This window comes from Homarus americanus, unplaced genomic scaffold (genome assembly GCF_018991925.1).
Source record: "Homarus americanus isolate GMGI-L3 unplaced genomic scaffold, GMGI_Hamer_2.0 scaffold13308, whole genome shotgun sequence".
Classification (NCBI taxonomy): Eukaryota; Metazoa; Arthropoda; class Malacostraca; order Decapoda; family Nephropidae; genus Homarus; species Homarus americanus.
Genome location: NW_024752279.1, coordinates 404,556 through 423,465, shown reverse-complemented (window position 1 = coordinate 423,465; position 18,910 = coordinate 404,556). Strand labels below are relative to the sequence as shown.

The 18,910-nt window shown below is 39.5% G+C and overlaps 1 protein-coding gene across 1 annotated transcript in view; it reads right to left on the bottom strand.

Moving 5' to 3' along the window:
- Nucleotides 1-6,352: 6,352 nt before the first annotated feature.
- LOC121855024 (zwei Ig domain protein zig-8-like) overlaps nt 6,353-18,910 on the bottom strand; it is a 130,045-nt gene continuing 117,487 nt past the window's right edge. Inside the window, exons 7-8 of the mRNA XM_042349858.1 lie at nt 15,078-15,243; nt 6,353-8,479 (exon numbers count right to left, since the gene is read on the bottom strand). Coding sequence (XP_042205792.1) covers nt 8,259-8,479; nt 15,078-15,243 — 387 coding nt within the window. The 3' untranslated portion in view covers nt 6,353-8,258. The remainder of the gene's footprint in view (nt 8,480-15,077; nt 15,244-18,910) is intronic.

Below are 18,910 nucleotides of genomic sequence, written 5' to 3'. Positions count from 1 at the left end.
GATTTATCAAGATATATATATATATATATATATATATATATATATATATATATATATATATATATATATATATATATATATATATATATATATATAAACCGGTCTGGAAGATCTCGGCAATTCATAGTCATATATGATATAATTCTGTATTTCAACAAAATCCATTTTCTAATAATCTAAGGTTACTTTTGTCTTCCCATAAACACTCTGATGATCTGTATATCACCTGACCTTATTGTGTGTCACTGTAGCGCACCTTTAATTATCTATACACCATTGTTGTCCTCCAGCAATACACTCCGCGTGAAGGGGGGGGAGGGGCTACAGCGTCAGCCAGAAGCTCACAAAACATTATATACAATGCGCCACCTTTTTCCCGGTTATATGTGGGGCACCATTGTCGTGTGCTAGGATGTTGTCAATAACCTTCACCCCGTACAAACACCTCTGCTGAAGGAAACACATCACAGGGGTCAATAAACTCCCACCTCTGACCCCTAGGAGTGACGCGTGAACACGATTACCCCCTGATGCACGACCTTCTTCAGGAGAACTCGCCGGGAGACCTACCAATATATGCTACTGGGATTACCTCGCTCGCTCCTCTTCCTTTTTTCCTGCCGCTGCTGCCGATTTAAATTACGAGAAGAACGATGTACATATCCAGGGGGTCTAGCTAGCGAGGTCCTGGAGGTCTTGAGAGGTCCTGGGAGGTGTGGAGGTTCTTGGGTGTTAGGTGTCGGGGCTATGAAACAGAATAGCTGTTAAGGGAAGGAGGTTATGGGCGTGGGAAGTGTTCAGAAGAGGGAAGGTTGAAGGATATAAAAGTCTCTCTCTCTCTTTCTCTCTCTCTCTCTCTCTCAAAAAGTCAGGTAAGGATGGCGACCAGACTTCTTAGGATGGTTCTTAGGCACACACACACACACACACACGTACACACGCGTACACACACACACACGTACACACACACACACACACACACACACACACACACACACACACACACACGAGCATAATTAATATTCGCCTCAGGGAAAGAAGATCACGGATTCCAATTTTTGGGTTCAGCCTGGCGAGACGACCAGGGTAATGACAGTCACCCCTCAATGTTCCTGGGAATTTAAAATTGGAAATGGCTTTATTCCCACACGGTATTTAAGACAGTGTGAGATCGTCCTACAAGGAAAAAATATCTCACCGGGGAAAGAACTCTATGAACCGCAGGGAATTAAATGCAGCCAATATCTTTTCTCTTGTTATAGCCAACCAACTTGTGTGTGTGTGTGTGTGTGGGTGTGTGTGTGAACTAATGCAGATAAACACGTTCTCGGGAGAGTTAAGTTACCGCCGCTCCTGAGAAAATTAATTGACCAAATATAATCCGCTAAGCCATTGCTACCAACAAACATTACTTAGGAATTAATTGAACACATATATAACCCAGTGAAACAACATCCCCGAGGAAATTAGTTATGAGTTCATTGGAAAGATTTAATCCACCAAGAATTAGTTAAGTTAAATGTATTGGTTTAAGTCACTATAATTTTATCATCAAGGGGAATGAGTTGTGAGTACAGGTATAATCAGCTCATTATTATAGGAGAATTAGTTGACACTGGCTCTACCATTATCATTGAGGGGATTAATTACGTCAACACACTTCACCTGGACGAGTCAGTCAGGTGAACATAATGGTGCAGCAGGTGTGACCCACAGAGGCGTGAGGGACGTGATAATGGCTTATTATATACAGTTTATGTTGTGGTGAGACCAGGAGGGTTATGGTGCAGTGTGTGTTATGGTGGTGTAGTGTGAGAGTTATGGTGGTGTAGTGTGAGAGTTATGGTGGTGTAGTGTGAGAGTTATGGTGGTGTAATGTGAGTTATGGTGGTGTAGTGTGTGAGTTATGGTGGTGTAGTGTGTGAGTTATGGTGGTGTAGTGTGAGTTATGGTGGTGTAGTGTGTGAGTTATGGTGGTGTAGTGTGAGAGTTATGGTGGTGTAATGTGAGTTATGGTGGTGTAGTGTGTGAGTTATGGTGGTGTAGTGTGTGAGTTATGGTGGTGTAGTGTGAGAGTTATGGTGGTGTAGTGTGAGAGTTATGGTGGTGTAGTGTGTGAGTTATGGTGGAGTAGTGTGAGAGTTATGGTGGTGTAGTGTGAGAGTTATGGTGGTGTATTGTGAGAGTTATGGTGGTGTAGTGTGAATCATACATGCTAGAGTAAGATAAATTACTACAGAAGTTAGTAGGAGGAATATGAGTTACCTGGTGAGATTTGCCTACCTGGATGAGATAGACCAGGTGTGTTACTGAGGCCAGGTATGTAACTCACCTGTAGTAATTACCTTTAATTTATCAGGTAGATTTGGGTTACAGGTGGATGTTTCGTGTAAATTATTGGTAATATATCCATGTATATCTAATGAATATATTGATAGTCAGATTTTGTCGATGTACAGTATACTTCAGCGATATACATACATGATATACATACATGTTTACTGTTTTATGGATGCAGTGTTGATATTTTGCATTGTAGTTGTGTTGTGAATGTTACGGAAATGTTGTACTTGTGTTATTCTCAAGTGTTACAGTGTCAGTGGTGTTAGTTTTGAGGGTGGTATTGGTGCTGTTGGTGAGTAACGTAACGTAACCTAACGTAACGTAACCTAACGTAACCTAACGTAACCTAACATATCTGGGGAGTTATTGCCCGTGTACTGTGTTTAATCTTCAGTAACCTTTAATATAGCCATGAAATCCTATTGACAGTTGGGTCTTATTTGTGAGTCTTATTATAACACGAGTATAATGTAAACTTATATATATATATATATATATATATATATATATATATATATATATATATATATATATATATATATATATATATATATATATATATATATATATCCAACTATACTATTAAAGGTATTATATTTATAAAAACCCATCAATATATATATCAGTTTTATTAGTTAAACATTATAAGGGTAATCTGCACCAAGCGGTAGAGGAGAGCTGCCTGACACACACACACACACACACACACACACACCACACAAACTCTCTATGTACAGAGGAGTGAAGGTCAACACACAGATATGTACACAAACACCTGACGTTATTAATTTGTGTTGTTGTAAATATAAACAGTCAAATATTATAGAGGATATTAAGCAGTGATATTGCTGATACATGGGATCTAATTCTGCTGCAGTGCTTCTATAAACGAGAGAGAAATATATGTAAGGTAAACACAAGAGGAATCGTGGTTATATATGAGAACAAAATATATATGGGTGTTAAAGTATAAGTGGAGTGGTCGTGGTTTTTATCCTCGCAGTAATAAAGAACAATGTTAATATTATACAAGTTTGTGTTTGTTTTGAGCTTAATTTGTATTTACAGAGTTGAACATGCGAGTACAATAGAGAATACACCTTAATTATGACTTAAATAGTGATAATACAAGAGAATACAGGATACAGATTACAGTATAATTATTTATTGACTTAGGATAGAAAATACAGTATTGTTATTGAGTGTTGTGTAAAGGTGTGTACATCGCCAGGTATACTACTGATGATGGTACAGTAGTGTGGTACCTGATCCGTGTGAATAACTGTGTCTTGTGATGTCTGAGGTGTTCCATTCACCATGAACTGAGACTTGGTAACAACACAAACACAAAAGCAACACAAAACTTATGAGAACACTTGTAAATACATTGTTTTCTTATACTTATGAATTAATTAAATAAACAGATATTTTTTATTTGCAATGAAAAAATAATAACATTGCTTTTTTGTTTTGCTTAATATGTTATAAAGAATACATAACACTATGTTGTGCCGTTTATATACATGTTATGTGAAAAGATTCATAATTATCTTTTCATACATAATATTTGGTCATTATTTTCATTGGATTCATTGTCATCGATACAATTTAATTTTTTTTTTTTAGTCTGTGGTTTTGTGGAGTAATGTTTCTATATCGTTAACAAACATTAATACTTGATGTTGACGGGAGTTACTGATGGTGATGTTGGTCATGATAATTGCTGCTGTCAGGTGTGGCAACCAACTTCAGATAGGCTGGCGTTGGTAAGATTCATTATGGCAACCCATTTTTTGGGAGGTATGGCAAAAAACCCAAACCACTCCACACAGCACATCAGATTAAATACTAAACTCTGCCTCAGATTAAAGTCGTCAGTGATCCCAGCAACTACACAGATTTTTTTCTCAGATTTACCGACAAAGTTTTTATTTCTCCAGATTTTAGGTATAGAACTTTGATCAGCTTTTACTTATGGACTCTTTTTATTTTTAGATATTAATTTTAGTTTTTTCCTCAGATTTTGTCTATGCAGATTTTTTCTTCAGATTTTTTTTTCATTTTTTTAGGGTAAAGCTTTTTCCTAGATTTGGTAATACAACTTTACCTCAGACTTTAACCACAGGACTTTACCTCAGATTATAACCAAAGAGCTTCACCTCAGATTATAACCACAGAACTTCACCTCAGATTATAACCACAGAGCTTCACCTCAGATTATAACCAAAGAGCTTCACCTCAGATTACAACCACAAAACTTCACCTCAGATTACAACCACAGAACTTTACCCCAGATTATAACCACAGAACTTTACCTCAGATTACAACCACAGAACTTTACCCCAGATTACAAAACACTGAGAGCTTTACGTTGAAGGACAAAATAAAGTTGAATTATATCACTGCACCACGATGCTTCAACACCAGATTATAGCACACAAGACCTTAAATAACTCTATATATTAATACTATATGTAAATTACCAGGCACTTGAGCGATAAAGGTATATAATTTACCTTTATCTAATTAACACCTTCAGGTAGGTTGTGTCAAAGTACAAAACCACCGGAAGTTTCTTATTTACATCTAATTTACACTATTTACAAAAAAAGGTGTGATTTACAATAGCTAAAATATGAGTTTTATTTTACACCGTTTGGTTTGTTTACTATAGAAGTGTGGGGTTAGGTTAGGTTAGTGTGGGTCATTAGTAGGTTAGGTTAAGTTAGTGTAGGTTATTAGTATGTTAGGTTAGTGTAGGGTTGTTGTGGAGTTAGGTTAGGTTAGGTTAGGTTAGGTTAGGTTAGGTTAGGTTAGGTTAGCTCTCCCATTTTTTTATTAATACAAAAAATTATATAAGTCAACTATATGAGGATTGTTTTACAGGCATTTTCTTCTCCTCCTATTTCATCCTTTTATGCTTTGTCTCTTTATTCTTCCTCTTCCTAAACCTTCTTCCTTGCCTTCTACCCTTATTCGCCTTCCGTCCTCCTCCTCCTCCTCCTCCATCCATAATCTTCCATCACTCTTCATTCCTCCACACCTTTCATCATCATCATCACATTTTTTCCCATCTTTATCATCCTCTCTCGTTTCCTGTCTCCTTACGTTCACTGATGGGATAGCGGTGAAGAGAAACGTGAAAGAAAAGAAAAGAAATAGAAATAATTATGATAAATGAATGATAATAAATAATAAATAATACATAATGGAATAATAAATAAAAATGATAGGAACTAATAATAATAATAATAATATGAAAAAATAAAATATGAATCAACCAACGTTTTTTTGAGTAGCGTGAGGAACCCCCCCTCCCCCCGCCCCTCCCTCCACTAATACTGTTTCTGGCGAGCCTATGCAACATTGCAACAGAAAACATCATCTATTGACTCCCGTATCTTTCCCTTTGAGTTTGGAGGGACTCACGAGGTAAACACTTCATTATTCCCTTTGATTTCGAGGTTATTTACAAACCCTCGTCCCCCGCTGTGGAGTCCCTTAACTTCCTGAAAAAATCGGGGTAATTTTGCAATATTTTGGGATTTTTTTTTTCGCAGTTGAAGTCGTTTTTCTGTCGATTTTTTGTGATGTGGTGGGTATAGCCTTGGGGGGTGGGTGTATAATTGAATGGGTAATGTAGTCTACTGACCTAAAGTATACTCGTGTGTAAAGTATACCTCATTATTGAATAGGAGTGCTGGGTGCAGTATATCAAGTGTGGTAATATAACCTTGGGGCAGTATGCCAGGTAAACACTAAGCTGATTTGGGATAGTGTGTTGTATGGTGTTGATGTTGGCAGGTGATGTTGGCAGGTGATGTTGACAGGTGATGTTGGCAGGTGATGTTGGCAGGTGATGTTGACAGGTGATGTTGGCAGGTGATGTTGGCAGGTGATGTTTGTAGGTGATGTTGGCAGGTGATGTTGGCAGGTGATGTTGGTGATGTTGACAGGTGATGTTGGCAGGTGATGTTGACAGGTGATGTTGGCAGGTGATGTTGGCAGGTGATGTTGACAGGTGATGTTGGCAGGTGATGTTGACAGGTGATGTTGGCAGGTGTTGGTGTTGTGTTGATGATGTTTGTTTATGTTCTCCAGGTATGCCTCTTGTCTCCTCGTTATTACCTACTACACCTGTTGTTCATCTGATCGTCGTAATCTTTTTTTTCCTCTTCGTCTCCTATATCTTTTTTCCTTCAATATATGCACTCTTCATTTTTCTTCATTCTTATTTTTGTTTGTCATCGTATTTCTTCTTTTTGTCGTTTTATCCTCCTTTACTTTATTTATATTCCTTCATCTTCCTTCTTTCTTCACTTTCTTCACCTGTGATTTCCTCTCTCCTTGTTCCTTCTTTTTATCATTTCTTCCTATTCTATAATATTCTCTTTATTTCATTCTGTTCTTCATTTTAATTATCTTCATTTTCTTCACATGACCAGCAGAGAGAAGAAGAGGTCCTGCCGTCAGGTCAAAGTTCACATAGATAGAAAATAAAGTATCTAAATAAGGTCATCTAATTAATTTACCACGAGAACAACTTAATGGCAGAGGCTTTAAGACGATAATTAACAGTATATTGTGGGGGTAAAGATTTTCATATGTACTTTATCACGTTATGTAAAATAGTCTGTTTAGTGACTTTTATTTAACACACACACACACACACACACACACACACACACACACACACACACACACACACACACACACACACACACACACACACACACACACACACACTTATCCACTTAAGGTTCTCCAAATTCCAGGAGGCAGGAAGTTTATGAGAGAGCCTTCAGGAGCCTTAACAGGGCCTGATGGAGGAGTAGGAGTAGGAATCTGGAGTATCATATCTGGAGGCTGATAGGCTCACTCAAGGTCAAAGGTTAACTCATATCCTACGAGGTCACTGTGTTGGAGAGATGTACTGTTTCCCATTCCAGGTAAGTTTCTGAATTGTTTATGGGTTAAAGGGTTGATAGTTGGCTCATTGTTTACACTGTCTACATTGTCTGTACACACATGTAGACATAGACAGTATTGTATTACCTTCCAGCTGCTTTTATGTTCTCTTAATGCCAAGGTAATTATGTTGTCTATTAAACCGTCCAAGAAATAAATCATTCTAGTTCCCAAAATATCTGTAACAGTATGTAAGAACTCGTCTCTAAACGCTGATTTTCCACCCACGTGTCACCTTTAATTATCAAGAATTTTTAGAACTGGTGAGAAAAAATACTGTTTTGTGGATATTTTTTTTTATCGTCATTAATTATGGTTTATATTGGAGTAGTTTCTTCTTGATAAACTTAAACAGAACATATAGACGAGGCTGTCATAAATCTTGAGGGCTCTTCGCGTCATACAGAGAGCGAGGATAATGATCATTTATCAGGTGATGACTGAGGTGAGTGAGCATCACCAGAGGATAAGTTGTTGTTGAAGAAGCCATTAGTGAGCCCAGGATATTAAGCTCTGAGCACCGCAGATCCTCCAAGAAGTTAAACGATTTAGGGAGAATTCCTCCAACTGTGAAGGCTGTCGGGAGTTTAAAACTCTTCAATGTTAAAAATACAACCAAAAAGCTCTTGGAAAGAAAAGCGAAGCCTCTCGTCGTATCTCCGGACTGTGAGTCGCATCATAACTCCTCGACTTCACCACAAAGTCTTGAGAGCTGCCCGGAAGAGACGCTCAGTAGGTGGACCTCAAGTGACGCACCAAAATGAAACTTTTATTACGATTTTCTATTCTAGAATAATTCACACACAGCGTTCATCACGCACACATGATGAGTTCTTCACTCACACACGGAGTTCATCACGCACACGAAATACCTTTTAGGATGAACGCAAAAGAAACTGGACACTTAGAACACATTTCGTAGAAAAGAGTAAGATGCGTGACACTAATCAGGACACCTGTAGAATGGCACTGAAGGCGTGCAGTGCCAACAGAAGTGCCAATGGTGACGCGGACTGATACATTGGCCTGAAGCAGAAGGCTGAAGTGACAGTAGAGAGGGTCAGCGGAAGCAGGGTCGGGGTAAACAGGTGGATGAGGGTGGTGTAGGCGGCCCCCCGACGCAGCAGGCAGGAGGCGGTGTTGGTCTGCATGGCCGCCGGATGCTCACCTGTGGACACACAACACACACATTATACCTGTGTCGTTACCTGTCAACAACATCACCTGAGTACAAATATAGAGTTAAGAATATTATATAATTAATAGAGATATACTCTGTTATGAATATTTAACATTAAAACATATGTGATAACTCAAATGCACTCAGAAGCCTTGATATATTGGCTCAGCACGACAAAGTCAAACAATATGTACGTCTCGGATACTCAAGTTAAAAATAAGGTAACAATATTGTTCTCACACACACTTGATACGGACATTTGCAGACTGACATATACACGAGGAAATACTTGTATGTTGATTGGATGTAAACATAACAGGTGTGTTGATGTTCACTCATACACAGGTAATGTTTATGAATGTTTATGGTCAACTTGGTGGATCATATCAGAGGTTGAGAGTTAACACCATGATATTTTTAGAACCTATTTGTTTATGTGTGGTTCAAAGAGCAACGTTATTACATATCTCTGAGTCTTAAAAATCAGTGTCATGTCGGTATTTAAATCCTTCACATGACTCCATAAACCAGGAAGAATAACGTGATTTAATCCCTTATGACTTACGACAGGTAAAACCGGATAAATATTTTTACCTGTCTTAATTAATAATGCTCTACCTACTTCAGCTACAATAAACAACAACATTTCTACCTGACGTCTTGTATATCAGTAAACGTTGTAGTCGCCTCAGGATTCTATTGAAATATTCTCCCGTTGTTTCGCAAAATATAAAATGTTTTCAATTTCCTCCTTGTTGTTGTCAGTCGTCAAAGCACAGCAAAATAGCAAGACAAAACAGCATCAAACACAAATAGTATTTATTATTTGCGAGTTCTTCCCCCTCACCCCCCCCTCACCCGCCCCCTCATCCACCCCTCACCCCGCCCCCTCACCCGCCCCCTCACCCGCCCCCGCACCCTGCCCCTCACCTCCATCTTGGTGGGGTTGAGAGGCGCCCCATGCATCACCTCCACTATTGTTAGGGCGGAGGAGCAGCGTGTAAATGGCTTCACCTGCCACCCTCGCTGGGACAGATACAAGATACATGCCGTATTTTATGTTTCCTCAGAGGAGAGTTTGTGTCGTGTGTTTCTGTAGCATCGTGTAGGTTTAACTGTAGTGAGGATGTTGATGTCTTATGTGTCTTATTTACTGTATCTTATTTTTCTCTCTATTTTCTTCGTGTTTTTTGGGGAAAGTTATTTGGTTATGCCACTCGTTTCCTCGTTGGTATATCCTACTGACTCATAAACTAATATACTTAACTGGTTGTTTATTTACCGATTTTAATTTATGTTACATATTTGATTTAAGTGAAGAAATACAGTCGGTGAAACTCTCGTAACAATAACAACGATAACAATAACAGCAACAACATTTTGATAACCAGATTTCAGATTTTAAATTGTTTTCCCTCTGGTGTAAATATATTTTGTATCTTGTGAGGCCAGCAGCTGCCCGCCTCAGACCAGCAGCCACTTGACAACTTCTCCATTTCCTTGGCCAGATAACCGGAAAATCTTGTGTCCTTGTGGAAATACGTCCAGGAATTTTGTTAAAGTTTAGGTTGATGGTTCAGCGTGACAGGGTCCTTGAGGTACAGTTGCTCAATAAAAACTATCTGTACTCGGGGTGATCGATGAATTGCAAAATGAACACTACGACTCCTGTTATCTCGGTTGGGTTGTCAAAATTCTTGTTTCGTTGTGTCATATTTTCTCGACACAATTTTGTAGAGATAATTTTATTGAGTGACTACCTATTGTTGTTGATGCATGAGTGAAACATTTAATTATGTGATGTAAACATAATGTAAACAAGGCAGACAATAGTTAATTAGTAAGAGTATAATAATAGTTGTTAGGAGAGTTAATTAAATTTGTTGATATCTTTAGGTCGTTTGCCTTATTTTTTCGTTCTAAAAACTGTTTGAACTTTGCGACAACTTTCATTTCTTTAATTCTGGCTCAGGTAAAAACTAATTTATTTATTTTTACATTGTCTTATCGTTCTGTTAATTAAATACCACATTCCTTTAGCCATTCATCGTTTCTTCTTATCATTTATAATTACCTTTCATTATTTTACTTCGTGGATTTTCTTGTATTTTACGTATGTCGCATCAGGTGAATATTAGCTCACCCCTGTTCTTATTTCATCTGATTATTAAACACAAGTTCCCTGTCTCTGGAGGTTAGGTTAGGTTAGGTTAGGTTAGGTTAGGTTAGGTTAGATTAGGTCAGGTTAGGTTACGTAGTTTTAATAATGGGGTGAAAAAAAAAGCTTGTGTACAGTAAATATCTAATTCTCACACGATCCTGTATTTCTGCAATTCTTAAACTTCCTCGGAACTAAAAGTGTGTGTAGGAGCAACAAGTGTTCTGAACCAGCTCTGTGAGGGCCTTGGACGTGGGTGGGGGATAACTGTGACTTTTACTTAACAATACTGAGAGTCATTTGCCACTACCAGGAGGATCAACAAGACTCACGGTGATCAGGACAAACACTCCAACACACTCACAACACACTCCCAACACACTCACAACACACTCCCAACACACTCACAACACACTCTCAACACACCCAACACACCCAACACACTTCCAACACACTCCAACACACTCCAACACATGGGGCCATTTGTAGGTCTGGAAAGTTTATATACAGGAGGGTGGGAGAGGGAGGGGAGACTAGACGTGTTTGGTGTTTATTTGGGGAGGAGAGGAGGAGGAGGGGGGAGTGTTCGTGTTTCGTGTTTGGATGGGTGAGGGTGTATTGGGAGGGGTGGGGAGGTGTAAGGGGGAGGTGGGGAGGTGTTAGAGAAGGGGTGGGGAGGTGTAAGAGGAGAGATGGAGAGGTGTAAGAGGAGGGGTAGGGAGGTGTAAGGGGAGGGGTGGGGAGGAGTAAGAGGAGGGGTAGAGAGGGGTGAGGGGTGGGGAGGGGAGACTGACCGTGTTTGAGAGGGGAGGGAGGAAAGTGGGGTACCGTGTCTATTAAGAGGTATGCCCATCTAAACAACAACAACTTAATCCACATATAACTTAACTCTTCCTCTATCTGTCCCTATCTTTCTCTCCCTCCTTCTCTCCATCCCTCCCTTCCTTCTTTTCTCTCTCATTCTGACCCTCCTTTTCTCCTTCCCTCCTACCATCTCCTTCATGAGCCAGACTTCTCTCGCTCCTCCTCTGTGATCTCTCCAACGTTCCTCACTTTAATAGGTCCTTATCTTAGGTGTTTCTGCTGAGGCGCCTCCCAGTACATCATCTCGTCCTCCCAGTTGCCTCGTCTTTCCTGGATTTATTATGTGGAATTTCCATCGTCTTTTTCACCACTTTTTCTTTTGTATTTCATAACCCAACGTTGCATAAACTCAACCTATACCAAACCTATCCTAACCTAACCTAACGTAACGTAACCTAACCTAACCTAATGTAATGTAACCTAACTTAATCTAACCTGATCTAATTCAACTTAAAGCGATCTTATACCGACCACAACCCGGGATGCCCCACCTATTGGTTCTCGGGGAGGTAAAGGCAATTCTTTCTCTCTCTCTCTCTCTCTCTCTCTCTCTCTCTCTCATCACCACACCCCATCAAGTCCACAACACACTCGGGTCTTATTTCTCACAAGGCTTTTGATTTCCTCAGGTGGTTCAAACTCCTTCTGAGCTAACGCAATTTTTTCCCCGAATTTATTGAACGTTTTCTTTCAATGGTTCGAAGAGGGGGCTTTTATACCATTAATTTTCCGTTTTCACCAGTAGGATAGCAGTGTACCCCCACCTCGTTTTTTTTCAATTTTCTTTTGCAGGTTCTATTATAAAATATTTTCTTCCTTGGTGTATTTTTTTTTATTTGAAAAGTTTATATCATTAATTCTCAGGTTTAAATTCTCGCTGATTTTTTTTTTTTAATATTTTAGGATTTTTCTTGCGTTTTTTTATTTATTTTTTAATGTTACTTTTAGGGATTTTCTTTTTTAATATATTTTTTTATTTGTTTTTCTCTCCTACGTATTTCCTGACTCTCCTTCGTTCTCTCTTCCTCTAAGTAGTCAATTTAGGCTAATGACTCCAGCATTTTAGCCTTATAGTTTTCTGTCATTTTCCCAGTCACAAATTCCTCCATTTTTATCGTCATTATTACCCACTTTCTCCCTGAGTCGCTTTTATCTGTGTGTTTTATCATTCTCTCTATCGCTTCTTCTTCTCTTATTCTCCTCGTGAAATGTTGCTATATTTCCCTTGTTTGTGTTTTGAGTGTTTGTTTGTTTGCTGTTTGTGCTCATTGTGTTTGTTTATATGTACTGTGTATGTTTTTTGAGCTTTCGTTGTATTTTTAGCTGTACGCGTGTGAAGATATTTTATTCTGGTACAGCTATGAACCAGTAAAAATCACCTCACACACACATTGTACAGGAACGAACTACCCACACAACAGTCTAACTCTCTCCCACAACCCTCTTATCACCTGACAATGAACTTTGACCCCACAATTCATTAAACTTAAGCTATAGGTTATATATACAATAGCTGTAGTGCAGGAGGAGTCGACGATATAAATTACCGATGTGCGTTTTGGGAGCCTCAGCAAGCCTCCGAAATACTAAGCTTCCATTCACTCCCATGATCTAAGACTCTTGAATTACCTACCCCCCACCCCCCCCCTGTGAGGTAATCTCGTCTTGGCGTACATAATCGTCTCGCTCTATATTGCCTCACCTCACAATCTCTCACAGCGTAAGTGGTAGGATATCATTAAGTTAGATTAGTGCTTTTGACCCGTAAGTTGATAAAAATATTACCTGGATGTGCATTGGAAGCCCGAGGGGAAGGAGAGGGGGGGAGAGAGAAGGTGAAAGGGAGGGGGAAGGGAGGGAGGTAGGGAGAGGGGAGGGGGGTAGTGTGAATCCTGAGGCTGTCTACAAATCGTACGAGACTTATTCACTCTTCTTCGCCACACAATAAAGATGATGAATATTATACCTTAGAGCTTTATTGGAAAAGTCTTATCTCAAGAAACTTTATAAGGGAATGACATCACGAAGGTTTAGTGTCCATGGGGGAGGGAGGGGGTAGGTTGGTGGGGGTAGAAGGCTGTGGGGGGGTGGTGAGGGGCGTAATATCTTAACCAGTTCTCCCCCGACCAAGAAATTGATCTTCTCAAATGTGTTTCTGAACCTTTGTCCCTTTTAAAAAGATTTGGTTAAGCGTGATGGAGGTAAATTCTTAGAGGGATTCATCCTATCAGAATCATTTTAGAGAAAGATTTGCTTTTAGTCTTTTGAATGATGGGAATACCTCTTATGTAAGTCTTTATGCGATGGGAACACAAGCCCTACTGATGGGAACAACTTTTGATGGGAACTTGGGAATACCTCATATCGACATTATTTTTTAACCCCACTAAATATTTCCTTGTCCTCACACACCTGTAATTAGGAATATGATAACAAGAGCCTCTATGATAACACCCTAAGACGTGAGAGAGATAACACCGTCAGAGGGGCCATTAACCGCGTGTTATGTGTCACTATTTGTACAAGATATTAAATCATTTCTGCTGTTTCTTTGTTTTTAAATCGTGAGCCGAGAGTTTTATCTGTGTGCGTGTGTGTGTGTGTGTGTGTGTGTGTGTGTGTGTGTGTGTGTGTGTGTGTGTGTGTGTGTGTGTGTGTGTGTGTGTGTGTGTGTGTGTGTGTGTGTGTGTGTGTGTGTGTGTGTGTGTGTGTGTGTGTGTAACTGCTATTCTAAATATCAGTGTCATATCAATGTTGAGCTCCTGAACGTATACAAACATTTTGGTGTGTTGGAGACTTACACACACACATACACACACGCACACACCACCACAGTGCCATGCTAAGTGTCAAGTATAACAGCGTCAAGTGACTGCTACAACACCCAACAGCTACTAACACTGTGCCCTTAATATCCTGTCACTCAGTATTTCATTCTTCAAAACAACATTTACTTTTACTTATTCTGATTTCGTCTGTGTTATTACAAATTTACCAACGCAGATTGCAGAGATACTTGAAGTGTTTTTTTTCCCTCGATTCAACAGCTCTTACGTGTAACTCACCCCCTGAATCCATACTGCTTCACCAACCATGACTTACAATGGTTCAAAAGTAATGTCAACACACACACACACACACACACACACACACACACACACACACACACACACCTACAAAAATACACGAGAATCCAAAGTCGTTTTTGTCTTCTGTTTACCATTTTCTCATTTATATTGGTAAACCCTTCTAGACTCAAGTGGACGAGCCGCTGCCTCAGCCTCCCGCTACTTCATATGAAAATAAAAAGAAAGAAAAAGAAAGTGTATTTTTTTTGGTTTCTCTTCCGCTCTGCCGCGTCACTGACCTGGAGTGTTCTGTAATATTTATTCTCACGCACTCATTATTTTTCCTCCTTCGGCTTCAAAAGTTTTCCAGAATACTGGGTGTACACATTAAAACGCACACACACACACATACACACACACACACACACACACACACACACACACACACACACACACACACACACACACACACACTCACACACACTCACTCACTCACCACTAAGCACGTGGACGCGAATTGAAGCAGCCTTGGCGTTGGAGGGGCTACAGCTGTATTGGCCAGAGTTATACACCTGGGCGTCCCCCAAGGTAAGGCTGCTCACTGTGGTCCCGTTCTCCACTCTGACCGTCACCTCCACCTCTTCCACCTCGTAGTTGGCCACCTGGGGGGGTAAAGGGGAACAAGTTAGTGGTTAATGGGTGAGTGGAAGTGGAGTGGGAAGAGGAAGGGATAATGTGACTATCTGGAGAAGAGGGAGTTGGTAGTGATTGGGTGAATATGTGAGTGGGGAAGAAGAGGGCAATAGTGGGTTTTACTGAGAGGAGAATTAGCAGTTACCTGGTGAGAGAGTGTAACAGTTACCTGAGTGAGGAGGGAGGGTACGGTACCTGAGTGAGAGGGGAGAGAATTAACAGTTACCTGAGTGAGGAGAGAATTAACAGTTACCTGAGAAAATGGTTGCACCATGGGTGTATGTATGTTTATGGTAGAGAGGAAGAGGAGTTAGTGGCTAGTAGATGAGGAGAGAGGGGGGAGTTGGTGGTTATTTCAAGGAGAGAGAGTGGGGGGGGTGAGAGAAGGGACAGTACCTAGGTAGGGTGAGCGAAGGTGTAAGTAGCATTTACACAAGAATACCTCTAAGGGTGTAACATTTCACCTAAATATAAACAGCTTTAATGACACTTTCTCCTTTCCTTTCCCCCCCTCTTGTCCCTCCCCCCTCACCCTCCCCTCACCTCCCCCCTCACCCCCCACCCTCATCCCAAAAAGGTAAAATAAGTAAAATAATACACAATATAAAATGAAACAAAGAAATTGTCCGAAACGTATAAATATTCACAAATCCTTAATAGGGAACGTCATAATTAACGTAATGATAAACGTATGGATTATAGTAACTAATTCACTGTTTTATTTTTTATTTTTTTAGACGTGTTTTTTTTTTTTTAATAGATGTACTTATTGACGATACTCAGCGGAGGTCTGGGAATGACTATAGTGTACACCAGGTAAATAGTCACTAGTCACGCATCTCTCTGGTTTAAACACAGGATACTACTAGCTTTAACGTGATTTTTTTTTTTTGTAACTAGTTAAATATTCCTTCGGTCCTGAATAAATTAACTTTGGATGATTTCTTTTTTCTTTTTTTTTATCCAATTAAATTATTTTTTTTATTCTATAATATATATTTTTTTTTAGTCGTCAATATACCAAAGTAAAATAACCACCCTTATTAACATAGCACATAAGGGCGACGTTTGTTATATTCATCGGTAAGAGGGCTGTACAGAGATGACTTCACGATACCACTTGAGTACCAGTACACGATACCACTTGAGTACCAGTACACGATACCACTTGAGTACCAGTACACGATACCACTTGAGTACCAGTATTCATTGGCTCTTGCACTAAGTCCTCCCCCTTGTGGTAGATTGAGAGCGCTCTTGTCCACAGCAGGGAGAGTATCGGTACTAACTCTCTCTCAAAAAAAAAAAAAAATAGGCTCCCACTTAACCTTTATGGGAGAGAGGGGAGATGGTAATTGGAAGAGAGAGAGAGAGAGAGAGAGAGAGAATATAACCAGTCACATACAGTCAGTCAAACTATATATATACACAGCCTCAGGACACACACAACCAGTTAGAAAAAAAAATAACTAGAACAACAGTCAGGATTTAAGAACACCAAACTGACTGTCACTCATATCCCCAGTCACCTCAGACACTTCTCTTAGTCTTCACAGGTTAACCAGTTACTTAAAATGACTGCCTGACTGAGAGAACTTTATTTTGTATGTAATGAATCAGCGGTTATTTATGTGCTTATTTCTCTCAATATACTTACCTCCACCCCCCCCCACCCCTCCACCCCCCTCCAACCCCACCCCTTCACCCCCCCTCCCCCACCCCCTTAACGTATATGCCTCACCCAGGATAAGGTGTCTGGGTTACCATGACAACGTGACCTAGTTTAATCTTTACATATATACAAACGAAAGATTAAAATAATATAAGTAATGTAAGTAGAATATTTTCCCCCTTTACTCATTAACAAAATAAAAAAAGTAATTATAACGAATGATCAACCTAATCTACTTCATAATAGAAAAGAGTAATTAAATTCTATAATTATTCTGTCTAATTTTTCCGAGTTTCAAATAACAAAAATAAATAATAATTACATCAATTCAGATTGTTTATTTACTGGAAGATTCACCTGACACATTTATTATGGAAAAAAACCGAGTGTGTATGTATGTATGTATGTATGTATGTATGTATGTATGTATGTATGTATGTATGTATTTTTCACTAAACGTTCGAGTCGGTCTGTGAATCCTCTACCGTGAAATAGTTTACAGTGGTATATAGTAGTAATAGCATTTGTGTTGTGAGTACTGTCTTAGTACTGCCGTTGTGAGTACTGTCGTTGTGAGTACTGTCTTAGTACTGCCTTTGTGAGTACTGTCGTTGTGAGTACTGTCTTAGTACTGCCTTTGTGAGTACTGCCGTTGTGAGTACTACCTTTGTGAGTACTACCTTTGTGAGTACTACCTTTGTGAGTACTGCTGTTGTGAGTACTGTCGTTGTGAGTACTGTCTTAGTACTGCCTTTGTGAGTACTGCCGTTGTGAGTACTGCCGTTGTGAGTACTACCTTTGTGAGTACTACCGTTGTGAGTACTACCGTTGTGAGTACTACCGTTGTGAGTACTACCGTTGTGAGTACTACTACTCGTATTAACTCACAACTGTTACATCACCTTCAACTCCCAGCAACAATTTCAAGATAATTCTCACAAAATTTATTAACAACACTTATAATAACAACAACAACAACAAAAGTATTAATAGCTTTACATATATTCTAGCTTCTTCCGCTAACATAATTATGCAGGTAAAGTTACTGAAGCTCATTTTTCTTCTATGTTCTTCGACTACTGCAAAACATATGAATGGTGTTTTTTAAAAGATGTAATGGGTTTATTACTGAAAAAAAAATGTTAGGTCATAAATACGGCATGTGAGGTGAGCTGACCCCGGGGTAATAACCTCGTCTCTGTTATTAACTAATTTTTTTTAATATCTGTGTGGATCTTTTTCTCCTTCATGGCTAACCTGTCTCACCTGACGAGATATTTTATAATTATATATCTGAATGCTGTCTCTCTCTCTCTCTCTCTTGTCTGTCTCCTCTCTTCCTTCTCTCTCTCTCTCTCTTGTCTGTCTCCTCTCTTCCTTCTCTCTCTTGTCTGTCTCCTCTCTTCCTTCTCTCTCTCTCTTGTTTGTTTCTATTTTGTAGTAGTCTCAGTTGACAATGTGTGTGTGTGTGTGTGTGTGTGTGTGTGTGTGTGTGTGTGTGTGTGTGTGTGTGTGTGTGTGTATGTGTGTGTGTGTGTGTGTGTGTGTGTGTGTGTGTGTGTGTGTGTGTCTCTCTCCTCACACACGGTTTTCCTCACTTTCAGAGACCTTCACTACTTTACATGCAAGAGAGACACAATGAAGACTTATTTCGCTCTCCTCTAAACAAATACTCAGTGAGAACCATAATAATTCCTAACTAACCTAACCTAACCTCCAACAATACACACACACACACACACACACACACACACACACACACACACACACACACACACACACACACACTTTAGGAGCGCCACAGCACGAGGTTTAAGAGACACAGAATATCCCTGTCTCTTCCTGTCCTAAAACACGTAGACATTTAATTTATTGTTGACACGAAGAGAATCACAACAATTTTCTAACCTAATGTGACCTGAGTTAACCTAACCTAATTTAACTTAACCTTGATCTAACCTAAT